The sequence below is a fragment of the Microtus pennsylvanicus genome, chromosome 3, assembly GCF_037038515.1.
Source record: "Microtus pennsylvanicus isolate mMicPen1 chromosome 3, mMicPen1.hap1, whole genome shotgun sequence".
Taxonomy (NCBI): Eukaryota; Metazoa; Chordata; class Mammalia; order Rodentia; family Cricetidae; genus Microtus; species Microtus pennsylvanicus.
Window position 1 is genome coordinate 65,001,889 of NC_134581.1, and position 20,851 is coordinate 65,022,739.

The following is a 20,851-nucleotide window of genomic DNA, read 5'->3' on the forward strand; positions in this document are numbered from 1 at the left end:
TGTACACACACACACACACACCACACACACACACACGCACACTTGCTCACATATGCACCTGTACACACACACACACACATGCACACTTGCTCACATGTGCACCTGTACACACGTACACACACACACACACACACACGTATGCACACTTGCTCATATGTGCACCTGTACACACACACACACACACACACTAACATTTCCTCTCCATCTCTGTGTGCTGTCTCCTTCCCTTAGAAATTCCCACAGGCTGGTGGAAAATCCTACCTCACGCTCAGGTCCTGGCTTGAGCCAGGTCTCCAGCATCAGTTCCCCTCCTTCCTGCATCAAGGTGAGAGCCATCACAGGCACTCCTGACACTTCCACCCATCCCCCATCCCACTTGATTCGGCTGTCATACAGCAGCAGGAACATGGTCCCCGACTCCCAGCTCACCCCTGCTCATCACCCCTAGCCTTGCTTGCTTCAACTGTCCTCAGCTGCCCTCCCTATCCTCTGTGGTCTGGAGACCGTGTACCTGAAGAATATGCCCTGAGCTGGTCTGATCTGGTCTTAAGAGGATACCAAAAAAGGAATATCATTTGCTTCCGAGGCTGTTGTCCTTGAGGCAAAGGCCAGAAGGCCAATTTTTTACAGTCCCCACAGGCTCAGACAGGCAGAGGTCACAGTAGCATCGATTCCCATAAGGGCCTACCATGGACCATGGAGAGGGCACCGTCCTGGGCTGCCAAGCAGAACTGAAAATCAAGAGCCTACCAAAGACACACAGGAAGGGTACCACCAAAAAGAGCCAACCACTTTGGGGTTCTCCCTAGTATACTCAGGGTGGGGATACAATGGGAATTTATTGAGTGGGTAGTCAGGCTAGATAAGGTAACCATAGGAAGTCCCAGACCTCAGTTTCCTTCCTGTTAAATGGGAACATGAGTACCCTACTAAAGACCCAGACCAGTCAAAACCATCTAGAAAAAGAACAAAGTCTGAAGATTCATAGTCCTTGATTCCAGACTCTACTATGGAGCTATATCAATCAAAACCTTAGTACTGGCCAAAGGCAGACTCATAGAACAATGAAACAGAATACAGAGCTCAGAAGTGGGGCTAGAGGGATCGGATTGTTCAGTGGTTAAGAACACTGGCTGATTTTCTAGAAGACACAAGTTTGAGGCCCAGCACCCACATGGTAACTCACAACTATCCTTAACTAAAATTCTAAGGGATCCAATGGCCTCTTTCTGTAAAGGCAGGCAGTAGGCACACAAGTGATGCACAGACATCCACGTAGGTAGGACGCCACCTGTATACATTACAATTTTTTTTAAATGAGCCCAGAGATAAACCCTCACATCTAAGACCAATTGATTTTTAAAGATTTATTGTGTGTGTGGGGGGGGGAGTGCCACATGTGTATAGGTCCCCCCAGAGGACAGAAGAGGTCATCAGGTTTCTTGGAGCTGGAGTTAAAGGTGATTGTGAGCCATCTGACATGGGTGCTGGGATCTGAACTCAGAGCCTACCAGTGAACCATCTCTCCTGCCCCTGGCCAGTTGACTTTGCATGGGTGCCAAAAACATTCACTTGGGAAATGACAGTCCTTTTTCACAAATACTGCTGGGAAAGCTAGATATGAGCATGTAAAAACGTGAAGTCAGACCCTTACCTTATACCATGTGCAACGATCAACATAAAATGTGTCAATAAGCATAAGATCTATGGCTATAAAAATCTGTAAAGAAAATCTAAGAGGAAAGCTTCCTGACACTGAAGTTAGCAATGCCATCCTGACTATGACATTACAATAAAACAAACCAAAAATAGCTAAGCGGGGCTTGGATAAAATGAGTGAAAACTTCACTTAGATAAAATGAGTGAAAACTTGTGCGTCAAAGGACAACCAACAGAATCACACAGCTGGTAAAGGACGAGCATCTAGAATACATGACGATGTCAACAGGAAGAGAATGACATGATTCAAAACCGGGCAAAGGCCCTGAGCAGACATTTCTCTGAAGATGAACCAGGGACCAGCGAGCACAGGAAAAGCCCTACATCTTTAGTCATCAGGGAAATGCAAATCAAAACCACAGTAAGACTTCATGCTGACGAGGATTGTCATGACTCCGAAAAAGAGGAAGAAAGGAGGAAGAAAGAGAAAGAATGAAAGAAAGAAAAAAGAAAGAACAAAAGGAAGAAAGGAAGAAAAGATGCTAACAAGCCTCAGCAGAGGCCAAAAAATCAGCACCTTCCTCATTGTGAAGGGAATATAAAATGGGTCAGCTGTATGAAAACCAGCTTGTTAGGATGTTGATGTGGGCTGGGGTTTAGCTCAGAGGAAGAGCACTTGCCTGACATGAGCAAGACCCTGAGTTTGACCCCACCATGCTCGCTCTGTCTGAATTATAAAGAAATTGTGCTGTCTTTTCTATCAGAAAACAAGCCACTTGGCAGAATTTCAAGTCCTTAAAGGGCCAGTACTTATTTTTTTTTAGATTTATTTATTTATTATGTATACAACATTCCTTCTACGTATGCTTGCATGCCAGAAGAGGGCACCAGATCTCAATATAGGTGGCTGTGAGCCACCATGTGGTTGCTGGGAATTGAACTCAGGACCTCTGGAAGAGCAGTCAGTGCTCTTAACCTCTGAGCCATCTCTCCAGCCCAAGGGCCAGTACTTCTTGAAATCAAAATATGTGCTCCAAGTTACTCTTTTTGCTAAAAATTGCATTCTGCTTACAGCTACATTGTTTTAAATCAGCCAGTCCTATAAGAGTGTGAGTTCAAGCTTGGACCACTCAGAATGAGGCACAGGGCCCCTTTGCATGAGGAATAAAAACCCAACAGGATCCACCGTGCATCCACGGTGCCTGCCTGCTTTCCTGCTCAACTGGGCACAGCCCCTTCTGCAGAATTTAAACTTTTTGCGTTACCAGAATACTTTGAATTGTATGGCCATGTTCCTGAGACCCCAGAACCTCTTCTATCACTATGATGGAATGCAACTGTGCTAGACAAGAAGAGAAAATCCCTGCTGCTACAGCATGAATGAACCTCAAAGGCATTATGCCAAGTCTGTGAAACCAGACAGAGGAGAATATGGTGGGGCTCTACTTGTGGAAATATGAGTACCTAGACCAAGTCAAAGTCAGAGTCAGAGAGCAGAGCCGGGTGTGGTGTCTGTATCTCTAGAGATATCGTTCTAGAGATACAGCAGAGCTCATGGGCTGCCTGGGCTCTACAGAAAGACCCCGTCTCAAGCCAAACAAGACGGAACTGAGCAGAGCGAGAGGTGGTGATAGATGAGATACGCGAGAGAGACTGTTTGTGCATGCGAGGCCTTGGGCTCAATGCCCAGAGCCTACCCCTCCTGCCCACCCCAATACACACACACACAGAAGAGAGATGAAATGGGGAGAGGAGAGAATGTTATGGTTTAGAAGATAAATGTCCTCCAAAGACTCACACATCAAAGGCTTGGCTGCCAGCCTGTAGCACTCTGAGAGGGTGGCAGAGCCCTTAGAAGGTGGGAAGGAAGTTATGTCACTAGGAGCCTGCTCTTGAGGAAGGTACTGAGACCTAGCTTTCCTCCTCCTCTCCCCTCCTTTTTCCTCTTTCTTCCCCTTCCACTTCCTTCTCCCCTGTCCCCACCCACCACGTTCCCTTCCCTACCTCCTTCCTGGTTTCCTTTAAGGTGAGCAACTTTGCTCCCGTGGTGTCCTGACGCACTGCAGGCCAATGCAAGGGGACCAAGTAACCACTTGAAACCATGAACCCAAAGAAACCTTCCCTCTTTGTAAGCTGACTCCCCAGGCATCGTGTCAGAGCCCCGGAAAGCAAACAAAGCAGGATGGGAGGGAATTGCATCATTTAGGGGGAACCGTTTCTGTTCCGATGATAACGAGTTCTAGAAGCAGCAGATGTGTTTGCTACCACTGACACACTCAATGCTGGTAAAATTGCCAATTATATCCTACATATATTTACCACAAAAACCCAACACACATACACCAAACCTTCAAACTCACCTGAGGAAGCCATGCAATGATAAGGGCCGCATGAGTGAGTGCTCCTTCAGCAAAGGGCTCACCGTGTTCTCAATGGCCACACATTTAAGGCTCGAATCACCCCCAAAAAACTTGACCCAATCTGTCTGACCTAGGCACTGGGGTTTTTGAGAGCTCCGACCTTATCTCCTCTGGCTGCCTCAGTCCTTCTGGCCACACACAAGTCTCCCTGGTGGTCTCTTGAACCTAGCAAGCTGATCCCTGCCTCACACCATGGCTCTCCCCTCCACCTTTGTGGTTCCATTCCCCATTCATGTCCCTGCAGCTGAGAGACCCTGGGCCCCATTTGGCACCCCATCCTCACATTGGTGGTGAATCTCTGGGGCTACTTCCCATCCCTAATGATGGCTGCCCTACCTACCTGCTCCATCACCCACTACTCAGGGTTCAAGGCCTCAGCAAGCACCACCTCTTCCAGAATCCCAAAGGGTTCTCTAACCCTAGCAACAGCCAAGCCACACCTGGGTCCAGGTTCCTAGTCTCATTTCCCCTCTACTAGCCTCTGTTTCCTCCTTCTAAAGCTAGACAAGAAACATCAGATTCTTAAAAACACTGTATGCTCAATCTAAAAAGCTGAAAATAAGGACTTTCGGAAGCTTTCACAATGAAGAAATGATAGTATTTAAGGAAGTGGATACGATTATACAATGTATGTTATCAAACCATTTCATAATGCCCCATTAATGTGTGCAGTTTGTGTGTGTGTGTGTGTATGTATAAAGGCAGCTGGTTCTTTTTTTTTTCTGACAGAATCTTGCTATATTGTACAGGCTAGTCTTGAATTCATGATTTTCCTATCTCAACCTCCCTGGTCCTTGGATTACAGTTATCAGTTATGTGTGCCCCCTTTCTCCTGCTGCCCCCTAACTGAAAAAAAATCATTAAAAAAAATCACATGGAGCCTTTAGTGTAATTGAGGGAGAGGACATGGGTCATCTTGTGAGTTAAAACTAAAGAGGCAACTCTCTGGCAGAGGAATGTAATTTTGGACATAGTTAAAGAGGCATTCTAGAAAGATTTATGTTCAAGGGACATGTAACCAGTTATAAATCTTCCTTGAGACCCATCCTGGCCCAGCTCACTATGGTGAGCCAGCAATGGTCGGCTACCACTGCTTGGATGGAGCCTCCCCTTCCTCCAAGCCAGTCTGTAGGTGATAGTGACTCATGGCAAGTGGGGCTCAGACAGGGAAACGACTATCTCCAAGCCCACCCAGCAAGTGACTGTGATACCAGGCAAGGCATCCAGAAGGCCTGTGCCCCTGGTAATCTAGAAGATAGAAACGACGGGAGCCGTGAGGGAGTGGCCGTCACAGAGGGTGGCCCTGGTGTAGGCAGCTCAAAGTCAAGGCATATTTGGCTTCCCCACAAAGTTCCTTCCCTGAAGGGCTTTGCGGTGGCAACCAACTCGGGTGAGCTGGGAGGGCAGTCCAGCTGTAGCCTGCAGCCACAGACCAGTTTGCACTAGAGGAAGCAGCCACCACAGGAAAGGGTCAGAGAAGGCAGAAGGAAGTGTCTCTGCCACCTCTTAGGGATGCAAGCCTTTCACAATCCAGTGTGTGTAGGGGTTCCCTTCCTACCATCTGCTTTGCACAACATTCACTGTGCCCTCTCCTCTTCCTACACCTCCCCTCTGCCCTCCTCCTAGCTCCCAAATTCTCCCCACCCCCTAACATCCCAAGCAAGCACTGTGCCCGCCCTGCCAAGCCTCCCAGGTGCTGCGCTAGTTCTATGCAGATGCCAGAAGAGCCAGGGAACTGTTTGAGATTCTGGAGCTTACAGCAGGTCATCAAGGTCCCCTTCACATTTTCTACAAAGTGGCTCGCGCAGCCAGCACACCCTGAAGTGGCTGTAGGCAGGCTTTGCAAAAGCAGAGCCAAGCCGGGCAGTGGCAGTGCACGCCTTAAATCCCAGCACTTGGGAAGCACAGTGAGTTCCAGGACAGACAAAAAAAAAAAAGCAACAAACCCAAACCATAACAAAACAAACCCCTCAAAAACCAAAACCAAAACCAAAACAAACAGAACAACAAAAAGCAGAGCTGGCACAGCCACAAACCTCTGCAGTTTCCTAACCCTTCAGACAGCTGCCCATGCCAGCTGAGTGGTCAGAGCTATGCCAAGTTCTTGGTCTCTGGCTGGCCTCATGCTCAGCCTTTGCAAGAGGTAATGCTATCAAACCACAGGCTTGGCCTTAAAATACCTTCTGGGCTTGAAAGCAGGAGTAAGTGTTGCTTAAAAATGTCCCCGTTCTCTCTCTCTCTCTCTCTCTCTCTCTCTCTCTCTCTCTCTCTCTCTCTCTGTGTGTGTGTGTGAGAGAGAGAGAGAGAGAGACGTAATCTAAATTTACTTATAGAAAGTTAATATACCCCTACTCCATTGGAGTAAGAAAAAGTGGAGAAAATCGACCTCCACCAAATCCACAGAAACCAGTATTAACATGGAGTGGGCAGCAGATCACCCCTGGCTCCCACCACGAAGCCAGGACGTCACTGACTCTCCTTGCAGGCTATAGTTGGGGACACATGTGGAGTAGCCATCTTCATGCTAGCACAAAGAGGCACAGCTCTGTACCTCTGGAGATGACTTCAGCAGCTGAGACTAAGAAAAATCTTCTTGGAACCTGAAAAGAATATTCTCTTTTTCATTTTGATTTGTTTAATGCATTGACTGTTAAATTGGCATGACTCAAAACTCAATGGTAGATACAGTCATATTATGAAGATACTCATGGCTACCTAGCCTTGTCCCTCATCAGTCCTTTCCTCTGATGCTTCTAGCAGCTAACCACAGTCATTTGTCCCCTGTGAAGCCCTCCAGAGGGTCTTGATGTGAAGACAAGCGCATGCTGGTATTTGCTGGTCCCCCAACTTTTTAGAACAGGTTACATATGAGGCCCATAGCATCCTACACTACACACACACACACACACACACACACACACACACACACACACACACACACATATGTGTGTATATATAGTTTTATATATACAATTATATATGTGTGTGGTATGTGTCACATCTTATAGACCTTTGAATGTCCATCCCCATCCTTCCCAACAGCCAATGTAGGAAAATGTGGGAGGTGGCTAGTGGCAGCCAAGGCTAAGACACCCAGAGTCTCCTGGTTCATCTCCTGCACTCTCTACAAGCCCCTGTGGCTTCCCAACCCTTGGCTCACATGGAACCACTGGCCCACTGACCCTAAGGAAATGAAGTCCTGCCCTGCTCCAAGTCCTTCCTCGAGGCTTTGGTTTGTCCCCCACAGACCCTACCCTTCCATGTCACTTGCATCTCCCCTGCTGCTCCTCCTTAGCCAGAGGACTTTATGAGGTCCAAAAGCAGCTGCTCACCCCAACAGCAAGAGCCTGACCCACTCTTTATTTTAAGCAAATTTATTTATTTTATGTCACAGACTACAGTTTTCCCTGCCTCCTCTGTTCCCATTCCCCAATTCACCCCACTCTGTTTGTTTAGGAAAGGGCAGGTCTCCCATGGATATCAACAAAACATGGCTTATCAAGTTGCAGTAAGACTAAGCACCTCCCCATGTATTAAGTCTGGGCAAGGCGACCCAGTGTGAGGAGTAGCTGACCTACTCTTTAAAAGAGGTTTCTCTCAGACCTCTGCTCCCAGGAAATAATCCCCAAATAAAAAATCTTTATATTCAGAAATCAATTCCTTGTATCACTGGCCAGAACAATAACTCACAGCAACCCAAGAGTTCAACACTAGGGGGTTGGTTAAGTAAATTATAGCATCTCTGCCAAATCCCAAAGCTGGAGAACTATGCTGCCATTCACCATGGTGCTGTTTATACAAGGAAGGCTCAGCTGTGGCCACAGGTTCATGCTAAAAAGTTGAGGGTCACAGCACAGTGTGAATATTCCTAACACAACTGAACTGTTGAATTTCAAAATGGTTAAGAAGAGCTGGGTAGCGGTGGCGCACACTTTTAATCCCAACACTCGGGAGGCAGAGGCAGGCAGATCTCTGAGTTTGAGGCCAGCCTGGTCTACAGAGTGAGTTCCAGGACAGCCAGGGCTAAAGATCTGGGGGGAAGAAAAGTTAAGATGACAAATAGATGGCATCAGTTGAATTTTTCCCTGCCCTGCCAACCAAATCCCTGCAGGGAAATGCAGCCTTTCCGTGTCATGGCTACTGACATCAGCCAGCTGCTGGCAGTTTGTTGACAGCCCTCAGGCTCAGGTTTTGCTTCCAGCTTCACAATTATGTAGTACAGCGTGGCCCCACCATTCCCTGCAGTTTCTGGGCTGAGTAGCGTTCATCCACCCCGGCTCCTACATGCTCAGATTAGCAATAGTGATCCCAGCTTTTGCTTCATGGCCTCTCATTTTTGTAGTTTGGAGTTGGGTCTATGTAGTCCAGGCTGCGCTCAGACTCCCTATGTAGTCCATAGCAGTCAAACCCACAATCCTCCTGCCTCAGCCTCCCTAGTACATAGTTGTGAAGGGCATGCCAGGCTCCGAGATGAGAGGATTGTGATATGTTTGATTCATATTTGGCCAACTATACGGCACAGGAGATTGGGAAATAATATTTTTTGGTTCCCTTTTATTGTGAATATCAGAACAATTTCCTGTTAAGTAACACAACGTTTTGAATTTTTGTCTCAGTGGTTTTATACAAATATCCAAGGAAAAATTCTTCAACTAACTACAACCGAGAGGCAAATATCCAATTGATGTATTTTATTATATGTGTATTTTACCACAATTTAAAATAAAATTGAAATATTAGAAACATAAAGAGAATACAAAATTATGCACATAGCATGCCTGTGCCTATGTTCACTATATACTATTATATTGCTATAAATGCCTCATCATTTATAGCAAAATAGTATGTAGTGAACTATATATGAAATAGTACTAGTTGTGTGGTGTGGTATAAGGTGTTCTTCCCTAATTTTTTTTTCAATTCCCAATTTTCTTTTTAACTTTTATATGAATTGATTTTATGTTTTGTTTTTGTTTTAAGAAGACATTCATAGCTTTAACAGCCTAGGACAGACTGTCAACAACATAGCAAACGGCAAACTATCTTGGCACCATGGTCGACAGGTCCCAGAGAAGACAAGTGACCTTAGGACACGCTGATGTGGGGCCCCTTGGTTTTCTTCTCTCAGCCTAAATGGGGAAACTCAGAGTCTCGGGACTGGGAAGGGGAAGAGGCACCATCAGCTCACGGGACACAAAGGGAAGGGACAGGCCAAGCCTTGAAGGGTGAGATATGACCATGTACTAGAGGGAAAAGCTCAGCTGCATCCCTTAGCTCCCAGACAGCAGGTGAGGGCCCAGGACAGCATATGGGTCTCAACCTTTCGCAGCACTTACTTTTCTATTATGCCCAAAGAGATCAGATGGACCTCATGAAAATCTGGCTCAGAAATAGATTTTCCCTCTTAAAACAACACCCAAGAATTCCTTTGCCGAGGCCATTGGCTGTACAGGTTCCAGCGAGCAGAGAGGCTATAGTGGGAGGCGTTGCCTGGACACTGCTGCTTGAGGATATACCCTGCCCAGCCCAATCATCTGGGGTCCTCAAGCTCCCCAACTGAGCTGTGGCATCCTTGAAGGCAAGATCACCTTATTCAGCTAGATGTGGAAATAGAACTCAAGGGTCTATCTTAGATCATTTAGCACAGAATTCTACTCAAAAACAATCTGTAGAGGTTGGTAAGATAATTCAGTGGGTAGGAGTGACTGCTGCTGGGCCTGGTGACCCGAATTTGATCCCCACAGCCCCCGTGGTGGAAGGAAGAGAAATGACTCCTGCAAAATGTCCTTTGACCTACATTGGCATGCCATGGTGGGTGAGCCCTCCTATAAACTAAAACGTAATTTTGAAACACACACACATGTGTGCGTGTGTGCGTGCACACACACATGTGTAGAACATAGAAAATGAAACCAAGAGAAAAATGAGTTCAGGAAGGCAGTTAGACTGTGGGACATACATGCTAATCGGTGTCTGGGGCTGTGGTGGCCTGGGCTTTCTTATAACTTGTGACCCAATGCTAAACAGGGTCTATAAGACATAAAGCCTTCTCAGTGGCGGAAGCCCGGTGTTCTCAGTCTTAATTTGATCTCACCTGAGAGGTCCTGAGAAGGAACTATCCCTTCCTTCTCACTGTAGCCAGCCTCTCAAACTCATCCCCAAACAGCCAGCCTGGGACTGTGGGCCACTAACGCTGTGGGGCTCTGTGATGGACTGCAAAGCTTGGCTAGTGAGGGACAGAATAACCAGTGGTTCCCATGCTAAGTGTCCCACCACCTCTAAGTCATTACATCTGCCTTTTCTGGGAGGGAGGACGTGAGACAGGACCTTGCTGTGTATCTCAGGCTAGCCTACAGCTTCCTTTGTAGCCCAGGCTGTTCTTAAACTTGCTATCCTCCTGCCTCCACCCCAATACAGTATGGCAGGTGTGTGCCATCATGCCCAGCCTATCATCTCTGTTTTCTATAATTTTTCTGTCTCCATTACTACCAGGTAAGAATGCCTCTACCAGGTCCACCAACGTCTCTCTATCGCAGCGATGACTCTATCTACCGGCTATGAGTCAGGTTCCAGACAGGCCTCTATGACTCTATCTCCAGGCTATGAGTCAGGTTTCAGACAGGCCTCTACTATCTACAGGATTCCATGGACACCCTTGTTAAAATTCCTTCCACAGACGAAAGCATAGACAGCGTCTACCCCCTCCTTCCATGGTACCAATGACGTCCACAGTGGGGAACCAATGAGTTCACTTACTGAGCAATGGGTGAGAGGTTCTGGACAGGAGCAGCCCATAGAAGGTCTGCAGCCAGCAGAGATGACAGCTTCCCCACAGCTTCCCAGACAGCACCTCTTCCCTAGTCCTTCCCTGTGTATATGCCGTGGCCCTTTCCCCAGAACCAGACGTGAGGCCACGTGCAATTAGGGCAAAGTTGCAGACAACTGGGTGGGAGGGGCAGGTGGATATTCAGGTGAGGCTCGTCAGGACTCTTCAGACCCTTCCTTCCAAGGACTAGCAGCCCCAGCTGAACTCGTAGGGAGTGTGGTGGTTTGGCTGGGAGGGTAGTCCTCCATACCTCTTTTTCAATTCGTGGGTCAAGAAACTTTGTGGGCCTCGTTAAAATCTCTGGGGTGGGGTGGGGCAGGGCGGGGCGGGGAGCTTACCCCTTTACCAGATGCAACACTCAGGAAAGTGGGCCCTGCACCTCGTCTGGGCAGCCCAGCAGAGCTGACCCTGTTGGTGAAGGCACAGGTGAGCCAACTCTGAGAATGTGAGCAGGAGACCTAACCCCACCCCTCATCTGTTATATGGTGGCCTGGACAGGAGGGCGGTGCCCCCCCCCCCATCAATGCCTGAGGCAGGTGGGAGAGCTGGTTCTGCCCCTCAGCAGCGGCAGCACTTGGGAGAGCTGCCCCTATATCGAGTCTGAGCAACACAGTGGAGCTGGCCCTGAAGGTGTAGACGTGGGAGAACCAACTCTGAGGATGTGAAAGTGGAAGAAGCAGCTCCACCCCTTGTCACTGCAAGGGTGAGCTAGCCAGGGCAGTGCTGGAGTGCTCACCCTGGTGATGAAGAACTGGCGGGCTGACCGACTCTGTCACTACCCAGAACCAGGGTTATGTGTTGGCCCGCCCAAACATCCACATCTGTGATCCCTGGAGCATGGCGGGAGGGGGGAGGTAGTCCTGCAGACCGGGGCTCCAAAGTCTCCACGACACAGGGCAGCAACTAGATATACAGGAGACGTCCCAGTGAGAACCTAGTGTCAATAATGGTGTGCAGAGCCAGGGGCCTCCAACCAGACCCATGATTCTTTGGGATGAATGCCTGCATGTAAAAAATGCACGGATAAAGAGGTTTACTGCGCGACTCGCTGTGTCACACTGCAGCTTCCATGACAAGATTCTCTCTTTCTTCCTTGGCCCCCATCCTTCTCTCTTTTTTTCCCCCGATTATTCATATATAGCGAGTTTTTCATCAGTGTGACGGATGGGAATCGAACTCGGGACCGTGGGTGGAGCAGGCGGCGCTCTTAACCTCTGAGCCATCTCTCCGGCTCCCCTTCCTTCTCTCAAATTCTAATTTGTTTTATGGGGGGTGGAAGAGATGGGTAAAATCAGGAGACTTGATGTGGAGACACAATGTCACAGACACAAAGGATAAACAGAAAGGAAGTTAAACCAGTACTGCTGGTTCCCGCCTGTCTTCAGGATAGACGACAAAGTGGCCAGAAAAATGTTGTCTTCTGAGACTATATATGTTGCATCCAGCTCAGAAGCTTCCTCACACAATTTAAAAACTAGATGTTGCGGTTAGGGAGATGGCTCAACGGCTAAGAGCATTAGCTGCTCTTCCAGAGGACCTGGGTTTAATCCCTACTCCCATAAGGTGGCTTACAACCATCTTTAACTGCAGTTCAGAGGATCTGACACCCTCTTCTGGCCTCCACTGGCATTGTATGCACATGGTACACAGATACAATACCCATACACATAAAATAAAAATAAAATTTTGTTAAAAAAAATAAAAGGCTAGATGTCATTTTCTTCCCTTGCTTTCTCCCTCGCCACACCCACTGCCTTGGTCTCTCTCTCTCTCTCTCTCTCTCTCTCTCTCTCTCTCTCTTACTATGCAGACCAGGCTTGCCTTGGACTTCCTTTGACCCTCTTGTCTCTGCTCCCTGAGCTGAGAGGGCAAGCATGTGCCACTGCTCTAGGCCTAAGGCTGTTTTCCGAGGGTGTGCTGCTGGGCTGCACAAGAGAAGTCAATCGCAGTGTGAAAGCCTTCCATGGTCCACCTTCCTCCTCATCCCTGCTCTGCCTTCTCTGGGATGCTCCTCCTAACCCAGGCCCAGGAAGTCAGCAGTGGAAATGAGAAGGCACCTGAAGTCCCTGAGGTTTGCAGTAGCCTAGAGGTGTGGCAAGTACAGGGTGTGGGTGTGACACCATGCAGGAAGCGGCCCTGGGTGAGCTGGGTGCTGCTGCCGCCACTGAGCCACACCCTGATGCCACATACACTGTCCTTCTGCCTGGACCCTGCCCCTGGAGCATCTAGAGGAGGAGAGCCCAAGAGTGTGGGGTTGGGCTAGGGAGAGTGGGGTTAAATGGCTGCAGAGCTCCAAATCAGAGCAGCAGTTGGATTCTGGCTGCCAGCTTGAGCAACGAACGCCCTTGTGAACGAGATGGGCAAGGCAGCTGCCTTCATCCACAGCTCAGGATTGGTCTTACACTCCGTTTGTAAAGATAGGGAAACTGAAGGCCAGGCAGGCACGAGGTACTCTCTCCTCTTTGCGGGCAGTTTCGAGGGAGGAAGGCCTCTCAACTCATGCTCTAGCATGGGCCTCACACAAAGCTGGCCGGAAAGGAAGGAAGGGGTGGCTTTTTAAACTTTCGTCCTTCTGGCTGCAACCCCAAGAAAGGGCCCAGGCTGAGGCTCGGGTGGAAACACATGAGTGAGAAAACCAGAGAGTCCCCTGTGGGGTCGGCGGTGTCACCCTCAGGAGAAACCTGTCCCCAGCTTTAGCCAAAAGGTCTCAACTTGTCTCTAAGAGTCACAGAGGACAGTTGGGGTGGGGTGGATTTGGGGGAGCAGAGGAAGAGCTGAAGGTGGAAAAGCAAGAGGGAAGGGTGAGCTGTGGCCTGGGCCAAGCCCTTTGACTGCCGTCACTGGCCAGATCCCCTTATTTCCTGGGTGAAGATTTGACTTACACCTGTGCTGAATCTGAAACGGCAAGCAGGGAGCCGCCTAGCTCAGTGGCCTCCTTCAGTGACCTGAGGTGTATAGGGGCTCAGAGGTGAGCGACAGAAAGGACAGGGACAGTGCGCCAGGGCTTTATCACTGGGTCACCTCCAGCTGTCCCATGCTTATTTGTATTGGTCTTCATCATAGAGACATAGGAACTGAGGCCCAGGGAGAAAAAGTAATCTCATCCAAAGCCAAGGACCAAACTGAACAAAAAGTGGCTTGGCGCTAGGGCTGCTGACTCCCTCGTGGTCCCCCTCCCCTATCCCCGTGTCCACCTCATTAGTCGGTCCTGGTAGGCTCTGCTATTGGGGCTGTGGGACCCAGAGGAGAGCCAGGCTGCGGGATCACAGAGAACATGCCTCTGCCGGCTGTGGGGGTGATTTCTGTAGAGAAATCATTAGCTCAGTCACAGCTGCTCTTTTGCCTTCCGAGTCAGTAGACGCTGTAGCTCAGACCACTTCTATGACAGTTAAGACCAAAGTCAGGGTACAATTTTTATGAGAAAATTCCCTTCACAGGACTGCACCCCTGTGTCGCCCTCCTGGGTCATTTATTCCTGACTGGACCTGTTCCACAAACTCACCGCCCCCAGGGACTCCACTCACCCAGAAGGCATCTCGGAACTGCAGCTGGGCCATCATCCTCGGGCGTCTGTCTGTTGTGTCGAATGCTAGCACTCCTGCCTCAAGCAGGTCTGAACACGGGCCAGGAGTCAGGAGCTCCTCCTGGTCCCGTCCACGGCTGGCCCAGGGCCTCCTCCCTCCTGCTTCCAGCCGGCGCCGTCTGCAAGCTCAGAAGGCAGCCACAAGCCAGAGACAACTGCCGGAGGGAGGGAAAAGGGCTCAACCTGTTTTGTTTGGGGCTAGAATCAGCAGCGAAATGAGGAAGGAGCCTTGCCCCGCGATGAGAGGGTGGGCCACGATGTCCAGCCCGGGCCCTCGCCAGCTCGGGTGATGGCGAACTCAGGCTGAGGCCCAGGGCAGGCAGCCCAGGTGGCAGACAGAGAGTGGGAGAGAGAGGCAGGATGTGCACAGGCCAGGCAGGCAGGCAGCCTGAGGCCAGCACGGGAAGATTTGTGCAAACTCTCCGCGGCAGGCGCAGGGCTCTAACCCACAGGAAGTAGAGCTGCTGCTTTCTTCTGTGCGGCCCCGCCTGCCACCTGCCACCCTGATGCCTGCTCGTGCCCTGGCCCAGTTTAACCTTAGAACCATCACGTTAGGAGTCCTGGGGCTGTTGCCCACCTGCCCAAGCCACAAGAGGATAGGTTCTTGGGGTCTCATCCAGGACTAGGACACCCCCACTTCATTCCAACCCTAGCTGTTCATGCCTTAGACTAGGCACCACCTTTAAGTTGTTGGCAGTATGGGGCAGACTCAGCTGTGCTCCAGGGGCTGTGTGAGCACGGAGGTGGAGTGAGCAGGTGACCAGCTAAGGAGAGCTCACTCTGAGGTGGCATGGGATCCTGTCTGTGCAAATCTACACGAATTCCATCTTCAGTCCCAGGCTGAGAGACAGAAAGACAGGAGTCTGGAGCCCTGGAGTTCTGGCTCAGTTTTTGGTTAATTTGGGCCTTTTTCTTTTCAGTAGCTGAAGGACCTTGACTGACCTTCAAACTCAGAGCCTCAGCCTCCTCTACCTGCCACTCCAGCCTGTAGAAGAGGATTTCGCATCAGAAATACTTCCGGAATTTCTCTTTGTAGGGGAGGTCCCAAGGAACACAGTCTGGAGATGGGGTTTGCCCACTCAGCAGGAGAGGATTCTGGGAGTCCTAAGGCTAGGGTGGGCTGATGAAAAGGATGAGTCAGAGACTGCCCACAAATCACCACCTTCACTGAGGCCTATCTTAGTACGGTGGAGCTGATCAGGCAGCTCCACTCCCAAGTGCAGGTTACATATGGCAGGGCTTAGAGAGAGGCACACCCGGGCTTCCTTCAACAACCCTCCGAGAAGAAGCACAGTGGGCCTGGTGCTGAATGCCTTTAGCTCTGGACCCCTCGGACTTGAGCTGATACTAAAAAGATTCATTTTTTTATTTTTATTTGTATGGATAGGTGCGTGTCTCCTATGTGTGTGAAGATGCCTGCAGAGGCCAGAAGAGGGCGTCAGAGCTCTCTGGAGCCGGGGTTACAGGCAGTTGTGAGCTGCCCAGTGTAGGTGCTGGGAACTGAACTCTGATCCTGCAGAACAGATAGATAGCCAGGTGCACACAGCAGTGAACAAGGGGGCGCTGAGTCCTGGGAGTGCAAGTGACATGTATCTGACCCGCCTTTCTGGACTGCTTTCCTTGGTCCTCATTCCCAAGGCAAATTCTTCCATCCTTCAGACTTTCCCTGGATAAGATCTTCCTTTACCATTTGCCGCCTTCTTCTTTTCTTTCTTTCTTTCTTTTTTTTTTTTTTTTTTTTTTTTGGTTTCTCGAGAGCTTTGGAGCCTATCCTGGAACTAGCTCTTGTAGACCAGGCTGGCCTCGAACTCATAGAGATCCTCCTGCCTCTGCCTCCAGAGTGCTGGGATTAAAGGCGTGTGCCACCACCACCCGGCTCACCATTTGCCTTTTACAGCCCCAGAACAGCAGCCAGTTTTGCTCTGGAGTCCTTACTAAGTACCAGTGCAGCATCAAGTCTCCCAGTTCTTATGCATTCCACACTCATCACTGATGGAGAAATTCAACGACTACCTTAACACCCTCAAGTTCTAAGGGCCAAGAGGCAGAGGGCCGCTGTGTCCCAGGCCTAAATGACACCAAGGCAAACATCCTCGGCCTCGGCAGTTATTTCCGCCAACATGCCAGTTCTGCCTCCAGGCCCCCTCTCCCCAGCAGATAGGTGGAAAACCTGAGCCAAAAGACGCTGTTGGGCTTGGCACGTGGTTTTGTGTTCACAGTGTTATATGTGTCGGCTGGGAAGGCTTTTCACCATACAAAACATGAATAAGAGTATGTGACAGGGAGAGCATTACTGTCAGCTGCACGGGGATGTGGAAGTGGGGCTTCTCAAGCTGGCAAGCATCGAGGCTCCAGCTCCGCTTCTCTCGATTCCTCTTCTGCTGATGGTCTTCCTCCCTGCGTGTGGTGGCATCTCTAGTCTACCCCTCCAGATGTGGCATCTCTAGTCCACCCCTCCAGATGCAGCCACATCAAATTAAGAAAAGTGAAGCCTATGCTGTCTTCTTCAAAGTCTTGCTCCTCAGCCCTCTGAGGACCTCCTGGGTGTCTCATTGGCTAAGAGTAGATAGCCACACGGCCTTGTTGCTGTGAGAGCAGACCCTTTGGGGATGTTACAGATGCTGGAGAAAATCACGGTGACCATGAGACCTTCTCCTCAGCTTAGATCTGCAAAGGCTGCTGGACACCATCTCCTGTCAGACCCTGCTGGGACATGTCTGCCAGGAGGGGAAGCAGACGTGGTTTCTCCACTAAGGGAATTATAGACTAAAAGACAAGTTCCAGAAAGATCTCTCATTATGGGTGGAATCGGAAGACTGTTGTGGAGAGGGAGGTGGGTACTAAGGAGGGAGGGGGTTTGTAAGAACAATAATGCCCAGATGGTACCACCATGGGGGATGAGCGGTGAGGGAACTGGAGGGATGTAGAGGAGATGGGAGAATGGAAGAATAGGACAGAGGTCTGTGAGAAGCTGTCAGGAAATGGAACTGTATGTGAACGTGGTTCCCTCCCTCACCAGCCATCGCCCACACCAAACCCGGTCCTCAGGGAGGGGGACCTGGCCTTGAAAGTCCCAGCTCTTTAATGGCTGTTCCTGCTGCTTCAAAGCAATTTACCTTCAAGTCTAGGCAGCTGTGCCCCAGGTCAGCCCAGACCGTTAGACAGAGCAGTTTGAACATGTATGTTTGAAGACTTCAAGAAGTCATAGGTCCGAGGACTAAAAATAAATTGCAGAATCGGTTGTTACAGCATTGATTACCACAGCCAGCCACCTGGCAGGATTCAGCTCTCAGGGCCGCTTTGTCCTTCGAGTCACGTAAGCAACAAGAACAATGCCACTGGTGGATGTCTGGGGTGTCTCGATGCCTGTGGTGGTTTTAGTTACTATTTAAAGTTGCACTTCCTTCGGTATGAATATTTGTAGAATGCATACTAAAATCTATCAAGGTCAGAGGTTTTCTGCCAGGTACCAGATTGGCCTGTGTTCTGCTGGGGACAGGGAAGTTGAGCCAGGCATCTCCATTTATCATGGCCTGACTCCTCAGTCTATGGAGGACAGGCAATCCCCAAGGGTATTACAAATGAGCGGGGGATGCACCAGGTACATGGAATAGAAATGTTTCTGCTGAATATGTCACGTGTTGTCCGTCTGGACCAGGGACCACTGTCATGGCCCACGCTGAGATGCTATTGGGAATATTCCTAACTCCACTCTCTAGAAACCTGCAGCTGGATCCCTGCTGTGGGCAGAAGGAATCTAGGCAGGAGTAGGGAGGGGGGGGCAGAGGACCAGCCCGAGTGAGGCGGTGGGAGGTTACCACACATGAAGCTAGCCCTGGAAGCATCATTGTCACACCAGACTGCTCTTGAAAAATCATACACAGACCAGCAAGATGGCTCAACTGATAAAGATGTGTGCCACCAAGCCTGAAGATATAAGTTCAATCCCTAGAAACCACATGATAGGAGGGTGGCCCTTGGTCCTCAGACTATGATATCAATATTGGATTTAGTTTGCCGTGGGGACATCATTTGTAAAAATAAGGCTTTTTCCCTCTCGCCCAGCCTTTCTGAGCCTCCAGATCCACTCACTGGCAGCATTAGGGTTCCTGAAAGCCACCCGAGATGTGTAAAGTGGTCCACTGACAGCTGGCAAGGGAATGGAACAGAGAGAGTCCAGAGACGGGAGGGAGGAGTGTGAGTTCCAGGACTCACTGGCCCCCAGCAGGGACCACCTGGAGTCTCAGATGGTGGACCATCAAGAGACCACAGCCCAGCCTAGACCCACTGATGTGAGGTTTCAGACATTCGACCTCAGGTCAGAACTCCAGCCCTTTCCTTACTGATTCCTTTTAGAGGGGGAAACTGAGGTCCAGTGTTGGGACATATCTACTGACCTGATATGATTGACGGGGAAGGAAAGGACAGCTGGCTGCGGCCACCACCACCCTTTCTAGTCTGTCCTATTTTATTTTCTCCATTCTTGGCACCTGTTTCTTGGGAGAGTGCCTATGCATTGTTCAGCTCTTCAGACGGTTAGATTCTAATTGGTTAGAAAACAGCCAGTTTAGCGTACGGCAAAGCTGGATTTAGCCCCATTGTTGTCTAAATGTCAGTGAAACCCAAGATTAAGAGGCAGGAGATTTTGATTCAGTCTTGACTGCATCCTAAGATCAATAAGCTGAGAATCAAATAGGGGCAGACAAAGGAAAGTGCATGTGCCCAGGACAGGGTGGGCAGACCCAGGTATGCCTGTCAGGCTAGAGCCTGGGAGGGGACCAACCCTAGAGTAAACCAAAGAAGTCCTGCTTCACCTGACTGAGACTCAGCTTTCTCATGGGGGAAATGGGATGATTCAATCATGTGTTTGACAGAGTTTCACCAAAACTTAGGCAAGAAGTGTATAGCGTGCTCATACCGGTGTCTGATATCACGAACCCAGGCTCTTCACTGTAGGCCAGCAGCCCACAGTCAGGCCCATGCCTTAGACATGGCACTGTTAATAAAGTCAGTCCCATCCATGCAGGCTCAGGAGAAGCTTCACTCCTAGGATTCCAGACAGCGACCCCTGAAAGCAGGTATAAACTAGAGTCGAAATAGCTTCATTCAGGCCCGTAACATCCTGCCTTTCCAGAATGCTGGTGTCTGACCCTCCAGCCCTTCCCAAAGCCCAGACTTCTGAGCCCCTTTTCAGGGCTCTTATAAAAGCTTCATTGTTTTATGTTCTCTTTGCAAATTTTTGCTTTGGAATTATTTTATTTTAAAATTTTGTTTTATTTTTTTTACATGTGTGTATATGCCTAATTGTGTGTGCACTGTGTGCTTTTTTACACGTGTGTATATGTGTGTGCGCCATGTGCTTTTTACACGTGTGTACATGTGTGTGCACCATGTGCTTTTTACACGTGTGTACATGTGTGTGTGCCATGTGCTTTTTACACGTGTGTACATGTGTGTGCACCATGTGCTTTTTACACGTGTGTACATGTGTGTGCACCATGTGCTTTTTACACGTGTGTATATGTGTGTGCACCATGTGCTTTTTACACGTGTGTATATGTGTGTGCGCCATGTGCTTTTTACACGTGTGTATATGTGTGTGCGCCATGTGCTTTTTACACGTGTGTATATGTGTGTGCGCCATGTGCTTTTTACACGTGTGTATATGTGTGTGCGCCATGTGCTTTTTACACGTGTGTATATGTGTGTGCGCCATGTGCTTTTTACACGTGTGTACATGTGTGTGCGCCATGTGCTTTTTACACGTGTGTACATGTGTGTGCGCCATGTGCTTTTTACACGTGTGTACATGTGTGTGCACCATGTGCTTTTTACACGTGTGTACATGTGTGTGCGCCATGTGCTTTTTACACGTGTGTACATGTGTGTGCACCATGTGCTTTTTACACGTGTGTACATGTGTGTGCGCCATGTGCTTTTTACACGTGTGTATATGTGTGTGCGCCATGTGCTTTTTACACGTGTGTACATGTGTGTGCGCCATGTGCTTTTTACACGTGTGTATATGTGTGTGCGCCATGTGCTTTTTACACGTGTGTACATGTGTGTGCACCATGTGCACAATGGCCAGAAGAGGACTTTGCAGCCACTGGAATTTTAATTTTAATTGCATAAAAATAAAATTTTAAATCTAGAGAAAAGAATACAAAAAGTCCTTTTCTCTCTATCTAAAATTATTAGGCATTTTTGTTTTCTCCTATTGCTTTATCACTGTGTCTTTGCTTTTTTTATCTACTCACATTAGCTTTTATCTCTGCTTATTAGTTACATTGGTTGGTAAGTTAGAAACAGGGTGACTATTCACCCTTCGGTTCCCCATTTCTTCATTTTATAAAGATAAGA

The 20,851-nt window shown here is 49.1% G+C and overlaps 1 protein-coding gene across 1 annotated transcript in view; it reads right to left on the reverse strand.

Moving 5' to 3' along the window:
- Pstpip1 (proline-serine-threonine phosphatase interacting protein 1) overlaps positions 1–14,919 on the reverse strand; it is a 42,122-nt gene extending 27,203 nt beyond the window's left edge. The window contains exon 1 of the mRNA XM_075965836.1: positions 14,430–14,919. Coding sequence (XP_075821951.1) covers positions 14,430–14,465 — 36 coding nt within the window. The 5' untranslated portion in view covers positions 14,466–14,919. The remainder of the gene's footprint in view (positions 1–14,429) is intronic.
- Between the last annotated feature and the right edge of the window lie 5,932 nt (positions 14,920–20,851).